At 45.7% G+C, this 12,129-nt stretch overlaps 1 protein-coding gene across 1 annotated transcript in view; it reads right to left on the bottom strand.

The window, feature by feature from the left end:
• Positions 1-778: 778 nt before the first annotated feature.
• Positions 779-12,129, bottom strand: part of LOC137439816 (uncharacterized) — a 165,478-nt gene continuing 154,127 nt past the window's right edge. The window contains exons 6-8 of the mRNA XM_078767982.1: positions 11,678-12,042; positions 3,470-4,588; positions 779-3,343 (exon numbers count right to left, since the gene is read on the bottom strand). Coding sequence (XP_078624108.1) covers positions 2,517-3,343; positions 3,470-4,588; positions 11,678-12,042 — 2,311 coding nt within the window. The 3' untranslated portion in view covers positions 779-2,516. The remainder of the gene's footprint in view (positions 3,344-3,469; positions 4,589-11,677; positions 12,043-12,129) is intronic.

Raw genomic sequence — 12,129 nt, forward strand, 5'->3', positions numbered from 1 at the left:
CATCTTACATCCCCCTTCTCATCCTCTCTTCCCTCCTCTTGCTCACCTGCACCCTCTAGTTCACTGTCTTGCTCATCCCTCCTCTTGTTCACCCCTCCTCTTGCTCATCCCTCTTGCTGAACCCTAATCTTGCTCACTCCTCTTGCTCATCCCTCTTCCTACTCACTCCTCTTCCTGCTCATTCCTCCTCTTAATCACTCCTCCTCTTGCTCATCCCTCCTCTTACTCACTCCTCTTGCTCATCCTTCTTACTCACTCCTCTTGCTCATTCTCTTCTTGCTCTCCTGCTTGACCCCTTCCTTTCCCTCTTGCACCCCTTTCCTTCTTGCACTAGTCCGCTTCATACACCTTCGTCCTGTTCTCCCCCCCCCCCCCCTTGCTCCCACATTTGCTCCCCATCCCCTCTTGCTCCCACCATCACCCTCTTATTCACCCCTCTGTTCTTGCATTTATGTAAATCGCACGATTTTGCACCGTCGACTCTTTCAATGATCCGCTGCACTCTACCAGCCTTGGTTGAACATGCTCATCATCGAAGCCACTCCTTGTTTGCCTTGGTGAATCCAGGCCGATGGCTAACACCCAATTCATTATCATCTTCCCCTATTTGTAGCACCATCTTCCATCTCCTCCCCTCTTAGAATATTTAAAGTAATGATTCTTCATCATGGTTCTTGCTTATATTCCGCGATGAGACTTCTCTCAAATAATTGTAAAAACATATATTCGCTAAAAAGGTGAGCAGGTGTTCCTACTTGCAGGGTGACTGAGAGGAAAGGACAGATAACTCATTTTTATTATCATACTGTACATACATATAGCACCTCTTTAAGACCCAGAAAGACCAAAGAAAAAAAAACACTCTCAAATACAAAATGACACTCAGTAACTTTGCCAAAACTTCATGCAGTCTGATAGTGTGTCATACTAGCACCAAAAAGAAACCGATTTTCAACCAAGCGATCAAACGGAGCAATCAAAAATCTTATTCGATCGTCTGCCTTGGTCTGATGATCACATTGGAAGTGCAATGGAGAGTGTAATTATAAGGAATTAAACCACACCACATGATCGATGATTGATAAAGATTAAATATTTTTTGAGATAAAAGTTAAACTTCTTTCACTTTCACAGCACATCAATGTTCACCCAAGAGGGAACTGATTATTGATTTACGATAACTTAAAGCTATGCCATGTTTTTAGTTGTTGGGAATGATCGAGACACAGGTGTGTTATGAGAGTGTATAAGGTATTTCCTGCCGCTTGGGTTGAGCCATTTCTAAAATAAGATCGGAGAGAGAGAGAGAGAGAGATAGAGAGATAGAGAGATAGAGAGATAGAGAGATAGAGAGATAGAGAGATAGAGAGATAGAGAGAGAGAGAGAGAGAGAGAGAGAGAGAGAGAGAGAGAGAGAGAGAGAGAGAGAGAGAGAGAGAAAGAGAGGTGCAAGATTTATTGAATTCATCAAATTTCCTGTGCAATATGATCTTTGAAATATCTTTGTTTTTATTTTAAGTTAAGGCCATACCTATAAATACTTTTTTCTTTAGCCAACACTCTGTAAATAAGAAAAAGCCTTCGTACGCAAGTTTTAAAAGATAGGAAACGTAACTTAAAATCAAATTTCTGAACTTTATCACCGCCTCGGTACTTGGTGATATCAACGTGATAAATAAACTAATAGTCACAATATTTTAAAATTCATTGCAAGCAGAATATTTATTTCACAAAGAAACTTATTTTCTCTACACTTATTGCAGTTATTACGATTTCGCCTTTTTATGATGCATTATTTGACGACTCGGAAACGGAAGGAAAAGTTTCCACGTCTAAAATGAAATGAAAAAGAGGTTCAGTGTGCCAACAATTTTGCGCTGCAAATGAACCTTATTTTGGAAGAAAATGCAAATTTTTTTATTTTTTTTTCATTTTGTGCCATTATACAGGAAAGGATTTTGGTTAGTGCATTATCTACCGTAATGATTAATAGACACAATGAGTAATTCCATATTTTGTGCTAACATGGCTGCCTGAAGAAATAGGAATCTTGAAATGAAAACCCAGAGCCTCATCATTACATTATCGAAATATGCACATATGCCGAGCGATGTTCAAAAATTTTCTTGGAACAAGATTTATTTTTTTCATCAAGTATATGCATGACAAGTAAGAAAATGTTTATTCTCATCTATTTTATATGCTTGTATTTTCAAAAGTAAAAATAAAAATATTTGGCATGTCTTGGACTGTTGTAAATATCTAATTCTTAAAAAAAAATTGAAATCCGCATATATTTCTTAGCTTCGAATTTCAAAACCAACTGTAGGTTTTTATAACCCACAGAAACATATAGCATGAGGCCTGCGTGTTATATGACAGAAGAAAACCGAATGCAATTCTATTTTATTTTTAAACACGACGGATGTATTTGTTTCCTGTAACCGTTCCGCCATTTTGGATGACGGCCGCCTTTCTCCTCTTGCCCTACTTCCTGGAAGTTGGAGTTTCAAGCTTCAAAGAAGGTAGAGTAGAAAGCCTGAAAATGAGGAATGCACCTGGTCTGTTGAATAAAGTCCATCTGCTTGTTCAGACGGTAACTGCACCCAGACTTGATCTCCTGCTTGAAGTTCAAGGACAGAGCTCCCAGATGCCTGGTCAAGAGTTCCTTTTTTGTATTCGTCGAAGGTAAACATAACCGGCACACCATTCTTATAGAGTGCCACCCAAACGTTTGCACCTTTAACATGCACATGGTAGCTGAAATAATAGATTCCAGGGAATGCAGCTGTATAGGTACCTGCTTCAGGACGGTAGTGGTTTTGCACATTGTATATGATCTTGTCAAATTTTATGGGCTGACCGATTGGAGGGAAGGGTGCTGATAGCCGAGCTGTAAAGGCCGAGTAAGGAATAACTGTGGACAGTCCATTTTCAAGCCCAACAGCTTTATCAAATTTGCTGTGCATTTTTTGTTTCCCACCTTCTGCAGGACCCGCCATTGCAGCATGGCCAGGAAATCCTTCAAATCCCACCCCACCGGGTTGTGCCACAAGTCCTGGAGGACCTGGTGGACCTGGAAGTCCAGGGTGACCTCTTGGACCGATTTGTCCTGGTACACCTGGAACTCCTCGAGGACCCATTGGGCCTGCCATTCCAGGTTTCCCAATACCCTTTGTGCCTGGCAATCCTGGATGACCCTTATCCCCTGTGTGACCTTTTATGCCCTGCATCCCAATTGGACCAATTGGGCCTTGCATGCCAGGGATGCCAGCCAACCCCCTTGGTCCTGGTCGACCTGGAAGTCCCGGGTCTCCTTTAGGTCCCAAACCACCAGGAGCTCCTGAAAAGTATAAATAAATAAAACATTAAGGGCAGTACTTTTCACTATAGTGAAAGTGTTTACAATGGTCCAGCCAGTATAAATAAATATAGTTTTTCTAAGGCAACTTTTGAAACAGTAATTTACCTGAAAGACCTGGATAACCCTTGTGACCTGGTGGTCCTGGTAGCCCAGGAAGCCCTTTCAGTCCTCTGGGTCCAGTCTCTCCAATCAGTCCTGGTAACCCGCCTTTTCCTGGTGGCCCCTCGGGTCCTGGTTCACCTTTGAGTCCTGGCATTCCAGGCAGCCCTTTGTGTCCTGGCTCGCCCTTTGGCCCAGGAAAGCCAACGCTTCCTGGTGGACCCTTTGGACCTGGGAAACCTGGAATTCCAGGCCCACCTTTCTGACCGATGGGCCCATGTAAACCTGGAGGTCCAACTTCACCTTGTGCTCCTTGTGCTCCGAGAAGTCCTCCCATGCCAGCTTCTCCTTTTGGACCTGGTGTACCACGTTTGCCAATTCCAGGCATTCCAGGAGGTCCTGGGAGACCAGGAAGGCCTTTGTGACCATTTTCTCCCGGCAAGCCATTTTTTCCTGGAAGGCCATCTTTTCCTGGTTTGCCTATTCCAGGATCCCCTTGTAGCCCAGGTAATCCTATTGGTCCTACAAGCCCAATGGGACCCATTTTTCCTTCTGGCCCTTGAAATCCCCTATCTCCTGGCTTGCCTGGCATCCCATCAAACCCTGGCTTTCCCTCGCCAGGAATCCCAGGTGGTCCAGGTGGCCCTTTTGGCCCTTGATGTCCACGTAGGCCTGGTGCTCCTTGCACAGCTTGCCCATGTTCGCCTTTGAGGCCAGGCATTCCAGGCTTTCCTGGCTCACCTTTAGGCCCTGGTGGTCCCCTAAACCCTTTGTGACCTGGTGGCCCAGGCAACCCAGGTTTGCCAATAATGGACTGGCCTGGCTTGCCATCCATTCCAGCTGAACCTTGGATGCCTCTTTGTCCAGGTTCACCTGGTGGTCCCATCAAACCTTTGTGACCCGGTATGCCAGGCGGCCCTGGTTTTCCTGGCATGCCCAACATGCCTGGTTTTCCAACGCTTGAGAAACCAGGAGGCCCAGGAGATCCTGGCTTCCCTGGCTGACCTGGTTGACCTATTCCTGGAGGGCCTATTTGACCTTTTGGGCCTGGAGGTCCTCGGAGGCCAGGATCACCTGGTAGTCCTTTGTCACCTTTGGGTCCCGATGGAACCATTTGTCCCATGCCTGAAAAAAGAAACACAGAGATTTTAAATAGAAAAATTTCCAGCAAAGCTAAATGACTTCATTGTGACAACACATAACCGAGGTGCTCATTTGTTCGAGTGAAGTTCTAATTATGTCAGGGTGTCACCAGGCAATTTTAATATGATCGAAACAGACATAGTGGCCTTGCAACCAGAGAGTGGCCCTTGTTAAAGGAAGTGACATGACACCGGAAGAAATTGATTCCAGCAAGAGGAGAGTCAGGAAGGTCATGAGTTGGGAGTCAGAGGAAAAGGGGGTGGGGTATGGTGTGAATTGAGGACACACCAGAACTGCAAGTTGGTATTCCCTTTACCATTTTGCATGACATCATGCTAGACCTCAACAAGATGACAAAACAATCATTCACACAAAATGATTTGTCTCCGCAAGATTCTCAACAAAAATGGTTACATCTTGTGCTTTGCCCAAACAATTGAGTAAAGGTTGGGTGTGCGTATGACAATTTGGTGGACAGATTGGGTGTGTGACATGGATAAATTGATTCGATTTTGTAGAAGATGGATACGGATACCAGGATTTTTTAATTTTTAAAGTGACACTTTTGAGAAATGGGGCCAAAAACGATATATAGCACGATATTTCAAAACATTGTGGACGGATTATGACAAAACTAGGTGGATGAGTTTGGTAGTTGACAAGAACAAGCCGATTAGATTTTGATCATGTCTGGATGTTACTGCCCTTGGTAGGAGAAAAAAAATCCCTTTTGAAGGCCATTTTCCCTGCTAGAGCGGGGGGTAGCCTTGCAGGCCCCATGACAATCATCATGGTTCCCTTTTTGAGGCAATGTATTATGGCCGGATGCCCTTCCTGATGCCAACTCTTTCAGTCGCCTCTTACGACAGGATACGGTGTACCTATTCTAAACCAGGGCACACACCGGTACATTCATCCCAGCAAGCTGGTGCTCAATTTGCCGACCTCGGATGGATGACAGGCTGAGTCAAACCCCTGGTGCTAATTTAACGATCAACCTGGATTTGAACTCGGGATCCTAGGATCCCATGCCAGCACCCTAACCGCTAAGCCAACACCAGGCTCCTTGGTAGGAGAGGGAACAGTTTTTTTAACGATTTGTTTTTATCATATCGTAATATGCGAAATATTTTAAACTGGGCAGTTTTGTCTAGAGAATTGGGAATTTGTCTTGCGTACTGGCACAAGGGCCTTCTTTTGAGAGATACCTTGGGATCTGAGTGCGGCATAGTATATTAGCAGTGGTAAATAAGCTGAAGGAACTGTCAGATTAACATACGCTTCCAAGTTCAATGTACTAAGTGCAAAACACGAAGATGACAATTTTCTTTGAAATCAAATTTAATTAGGAATTTAACCCAGGCGATACAATTCAGAGGCAAGTGTATTGATGTTGAGCTATCCTGCCAGTCCAGACAATCATGTGAACCTTCTACCTGACTTTTTTGCGTTAATCTCGTTGCTTGTTGCACCTGATGTCTGAATCGATCAAATTCCATTATAAAATCTGTTTTACTTTAAGTGTAGTCACTTACCGCCCCCTCCTGGCGAATCCCATTCGCTCCTTTCGATGCGTAAAAATAGTCGAATCTACTATCGACTTTCCAAATTGTCTGGGGGAAATAATTTCACCTTGTACATTTTACTTACTTATATGACCTATGATATAATTGAAAAGGATCCAGAAAATCTTTCCAAACAAGAATATAATTCTACCAGCATTTGACAAAAACAGCACTTTTTAAAAAAGTTGGAGTTTGGTTTAGCTTTGAGTACTTTATTTTTAATTGACATTCCATGTTGTTGCGCACAAAACCGACACATAATTTGTCTATGAAGTGCAATTACCCGGCACACGTGGAGCGAAATAGCAGGGTTAAGCAATTGGGTTCACTTCTGTCTGTCTGTCAATCTGTGTGTCTGCAAACGTCAGTTTATGCCCGAGGAACAATTTGATTTCAATTGATCGCATTTGAAATAGGTTCCAGCATACAGTATTTTGAACCTGTAGTTTAACAGTACTTTGGCTCTGAAATTGTCCCAATCGTGCATGCGCGGAGAGCAGTGACATATTTGAGGCCTGGCTCGTCTGGTAGTCAAACAAAATTGAAAATCATTCCAAACAGGAAACTTGCTGTTTTAAAGGATGTCATAAAGGACACAAACAGGCACAAATAACTAATGTAGTGTGGTAAATAAGGTGGTGTAAAAGACGCTGCATCAATGGCGGTAAACTTCCGAATTCGACCACGTGTTTCTCCCCCATTTCCCCAGATAGTTTTCACTCATTAACCTTCAATGTTTACACTTTCCCCTCAAGTTATGTATTCCGTCATATTTTATAACACCTTTTTCTTCTTCTTCTTTAAAAGGCTGCTTTCGACTTGCTCACCAAATCAATTCATCCCAAAAAAAATATCCATCTCCTATAGTGCCTTTTTTCTACATTCCCTAAACTCTCCTGCACTCCATCCTCCATCCAGCGTCCTTAAACGTATTTTTAACTCGAAGGTCACAAGAAACTCATTTTGCAATAAATTTTCGTTTCCCATAAATCGTACACTTTCAAAAATCCAATCTCACCCCTCCCCTCCAAATCTTCCCCATAACCCCTCCCCTCCAAATCTTCCCCATCACCCCTCCCCTCCAAATCTTCCCCATCACCCATCCCTTTCAAATCTCCCCCCTTGCCCCCTCCCTCCTAAACTACCCCCTCACCCCTCCCCGCCAAGACGCCCCCTCGCCCCTCCCCTCCTAGACTCCTGCCTCACCCCTCCCCTCCAAATCTCCCCCATATCCCATCCCTTTCAAATCCCTCCCCTTGTCCCTTCCCTCCCAAACTCCCCCCTCACCCCTCCCCTTCAAATCTCCCCACCCTCATTGCTTCTCAATTTCCCCCCTCTCACTCCCCCTCCTCAAAGCGTCCTCCCCGCTTCTTCCCCCTTCAAACTCTCACCTCCATCTCCCCCAACCTTCTGCCTCGCTCTTCCGCCTCCTCAAATAACACCTCATTGTGGCTCACCCAATCACCATCAAACCTTTTGTCCGCCCCATCCTTCCCTTTCTCCGAGCTATTCTGAAATCTCTGACACACCTTCAACAGCTCTCCCTATCTCTTCCACCTCTTCCACATCTTACCCTACCCCTCCTCCCCCCTGTTCTGTATCTGATGCTCCCCCTTCCTCTTCATTAACGGTATGGACCTCAAACATCCGGGGCCTTCGTTCAAACTTAACTGATCTCTCCATACAGGTTGCTTCTGTCAAACCAGACGTGATCTGCTTAACAGAAACTTTCCTCCTTTATGATGTCTCTGATTCCATAGTATCTCTCCCGGGCTACTCCCTCCTCCGGTATGATAGACCTGAGCCTCGTCCTGGAGGCGGGGTTGCTATCTTTATCAAAAACTCTCTTCCTCACTCGCCCTGCACTGCACTCTCTCCACCTCACCCCCAGGAATACCTCTGGCTACGGCTTCCCCTTCGCTCCCACCTCTTGTTCATATGTGTGTTGTACCGTCCACCAAACAGTGATGACTCCATCTACATCTCGCTGTCTGATGATATGGACCAACTTCTATCTACTCATCCCAACTCTCTCTTCCTCATATGTGGTGATTTCAATTGTCACCATGCCAGTTGGCTGGGTGTGGGTACCTCTCTCACCAGCCATGGCTCTTCAGCAAAGGACTTCTGCGACTCACTGGGACTGACACAATCTGTCAATTTCCCGACCCGGATCTCAGTCAACGGAACATCTTCTCTTCTGGACTTGGTTATGACTAACTTCCCTGAAAATGTCTGCTGCTCTTCTTCTGCTCCGATCGGATCATTTGATCATGTCCTTGTTAAAGTGGACATCTCTCTGACCATCCTCAGGGAGCCTGCTCAGCGTCGACGAGTCTGGCATTTCACTCAGGCCAACTGGCACGGTCTTCAAGCAGCCATCAATCATCTGGACTGGTCTCCCATCTCTACCACCTCTGACATCAACTCATCCTGGGAATTCTTCCAAAGTAAATTGCTCTCTCTCATGCACAGATTTATCCCATCTCGTCTTCAGTTGTCATACCCTTCCTCCCGTCCATGGTACACGGAATCTTGTGGTGAGGCTGTTGCCCAGAAACAACTTGCCTTCGTCTCCTGGAAAGCAAATCCAACGGAAGGAAATCTCATTTCCTTTCACAATGCCCGAAACAAGTGTGTTTCCACCCTCAGGAGAGCCAGGAAACAATATCTCTCCGTTCTCAAGACCGAACTCTCTTATCTGTCTCCCTCTTCCAAATCCTGGTGGCGTCTGGTCAAATCCGTTTCTGGTGTTTGTTCCCCCTCCATCCCCTCCCTTACCTCAAATGGCTACACAGCTGACTCCGCACGTGAAAAGGCTGAATGCCTCAACTCTGGGTTTGCCTCTAAATCTTGTGTCCCAAACCCATCCCTCTCTGTACCCACCATACCCAGTCGTACCCTGCTGCTCCTGGACTCCGTGTCCTTTCCTCCTGACAAGGTGGAAAAGTTTCTGTCAACCCTCGACTCTGATTCTGCAACTGGACCCGACAGCATCAGCCCACGGGTCCTAAAATCCTGCTCTGCTGCTCTATCTCACCCTCTCTCTGTTCTCTTCACCCTCTCTTTTGCTCAAGGTCAACTGCCATCTGCTTGGAAATCAGCCAACATCACCGCTTTGCACAAAAAGGTGCAAAAACAGATCCTAGCAACTACAGACCAATCAGCCTTCTCCCAATTATCAGCAAAGTCATGGAATCCATCATTGCTTCGGATATGAAATCTTTCCTCTTCTCCAATGGCTTGATCTCTGATCATCAATTTGGTTTCAGACCAGGTCACTCTACTCTGGACATGCTGCTTCTGCTGTCTCAACAATGGATGGAGGTCCTCAATGCCAAACAGGAAATTAGAGCTGTCTCCCTCGACATATCACGTGCCTTCGACACGGTCTGGCACCCCGCTCTGCTCACCAAACTCTCCTCCTTTGGTATCCATGGAAATCTCCACGCATGGCTGGCGGACTTCCTCTCTAGTCGTCGTCAACGTGTGGCCCTGAATGGGTTTCTCTCATCTCCTCTTCCTGTTCAGGCTGGAGTTCCCCAAGGCAGTGTTCTGGGCCCCGTGCTTTTTCTGGTCTTCATCAATGATCTCTCTGACTCTCTCGAAAATCCTCTCTATCTCTTTGCTGATGACTCCACTCTCTGCCGCTCCATTCCTCTTCCCTCAGATCGGCAGTCTGCTGCCTCCTCACTCTCTGAAGACCTGGACAAAATCACAGACTTGTCAAACAAGTGGAACATGTCTTTAAATCCTGACAAATCTCACACTCTTACTATGTCTCTCCGAAAAGATCGACTGGACAACCCTCCCATCTACTTTCTCAACAATCCTCTCCAAGAAGTTCTGTCGCTCAAGATTTTGGGTCTCACTATCTGCCATGATCTTTCTTGGGAAAACCACATTTCCAAGCTGGCCTCCAAAGCCAGTCGCCGACTGGGCATCCTCCGTCGTGCGAAGTCCTTCCTCGGCACACCTGAGCTCCTCACCACATACAAGGCTTTCATCCGCAGCTCAATGGAATACTGTTCTCCCCTATGGGCCGGTGCTCCTGCCTCACACCTAGCTCGGCTTCACGCTGTTGAAACCAAAGCTTTCAGAATTATTGGAATCTCCCGCGATGAAGCTATCTCTGAGGGCCTTTCACTCACTCACCGCAGGCAGGTAGGTGGTCTTTCTGTCTTCTACCGACTCCTCTCCGGCCTTGCACCCCCAGCTCTCTCTGTGCTCTGTCCCCCAAATATTCCTACAGGTCGCACAAGATCTGCCAGCAACCCTCTGATGGTTAAACTGCCGAAATCTCGGCTCTCTGCTCACCTTCACTCTTTCATTCCTCTTTTCTCCCGCCTCTGGAACAAACTCCCTCACTCCCTTCAATCCCACTCCTCCCTCCAGGTCTTTAAAACAGCTGTTCACCACCATCTCTTATCTTCCCCCATCCAAAACCTTGATCTTTTCTACCCCCGCTAATTCACCCCAGATCCACCTTGTTTGAAATTCCAACTTCTTTCCTGGAAGTCCTGGCAGTGTCCATATGTTTTATACCTCTCCCACCGCCCCCTTCCCATGCCCCCCCCCCCCAAAGCCCTCGCCCTCTCTCAGATCTCTCGATGTCTCCATGTCTCTCGGTCCCTGCTCTCAAATGTTGTGTTTGTGTCCTTCCCCCTCTCTCCCCATCTTGTCTACCGCTCCCGATGTTATATGTTTTATGTGTCGGTTTGTCTTTCTGTGTGATTAATGTTCGCTCTTTCACGAGCCTCGATCTTGTATACAAAAAAAAATAAAAAAAATAAAAAAAATATTCTTGTTTATTCTTCAACCTTTAAAATCTTTATTTTATTTCAACCAAATTATATACTTGAACACGAGCCTTCCATTTATCAGTACTTGGACAAAATGTTGCAGCATTTTACATCATCTCAACCAATCAAATCTGCTGCTCGCAGACCCTTCCCATTCCCTTGTTTCTCAAGACTGCATTGGGTAAGATGTTCTATGAACTCTAGTTTTACATGCATTTCCCTCGCCAAACAATATCAAAATTTGTGCTTTTCATCAGATAAAGCTGATAATATTTACTCTTAAAATTGCATTCTTAAAATGGTAATTGGTAACTTTGGAGAGAGTTGGAGGCTCATGGAGAGATTCGCAAAATCAGTTATTCCAATATTGCAAGCTGGAAAAACTTGGCTGTATGCAAATTCCTCTGTACAAACGAAACCTGGTAAATGAGCAAACTGTGATACCAATGGGAAGACTTGTATACCAGGATTTCAAGTTCTCTGTTCCATTCCGGAATGCTGATACAGAGATACATTTGAACTTCAAACAGAATCACTACTCATGCACTGTTCTCATGAGCTTCAATAATCACCAATTGTTAATTTCTACGCCTAGTTACCAACACAATTACCAATTGTTAATTTGAATGCCTAGTTACCAGGTTGCATCTCTTACTTTTACAAGTTTTTGAACTGTGGTTTTGTCAGGTCAGTACTTTACTCACCTTGCCATTGATCCTTGCCTCCTTGGGGCAGCGGCTGCTCTCCGGCTTTCATTCCTCCAGCTCCTAACGCTTGCTCCCATTGGCCAACTTTTCGTCCATTGGGCTGTGGGGCTTGCTGGTGTTCAGGCCACTGTGGCAGACCCATGTGACCCATTTGTGGGCCCTGATCCTGCCAGTGTCCGACCTTTAAGGGGCCGTTTCGTCCTTGAGCGACACCGAGAGGCCTACCGGGCCTGTCAAGGGGCTGCGGCCTGAATTTTTCACGGTAGTAGGTTCCAGCATGGCATGGTGGAAGTACCCCGAGAATGAACAAAAAAGACGAGGCGATCACAAGAGTGCACTGACACCGTCGCCAAGCCATCGCCCTGCGAGCACAGACACATGTGGAAACAATCACTTTTTCTTTTTCTGAAGACCCCTTCATGCATGCCCTATTGCTATTCCATATCAAA

This window comes from Myxine glutinosa, chromosome 14, assembly GCF_964187855.1.
Source record: "Myxine glutinosa chromosome 14, kmMyxGlut1.1, whole genome shotgun sequence".
Classification (NCBI taxonomy): Eukaryota; Metazoa; Chordata; class Myxini; order Myxiniformes; family Myxinidae; genus Myxine; species Myxine glutinosa.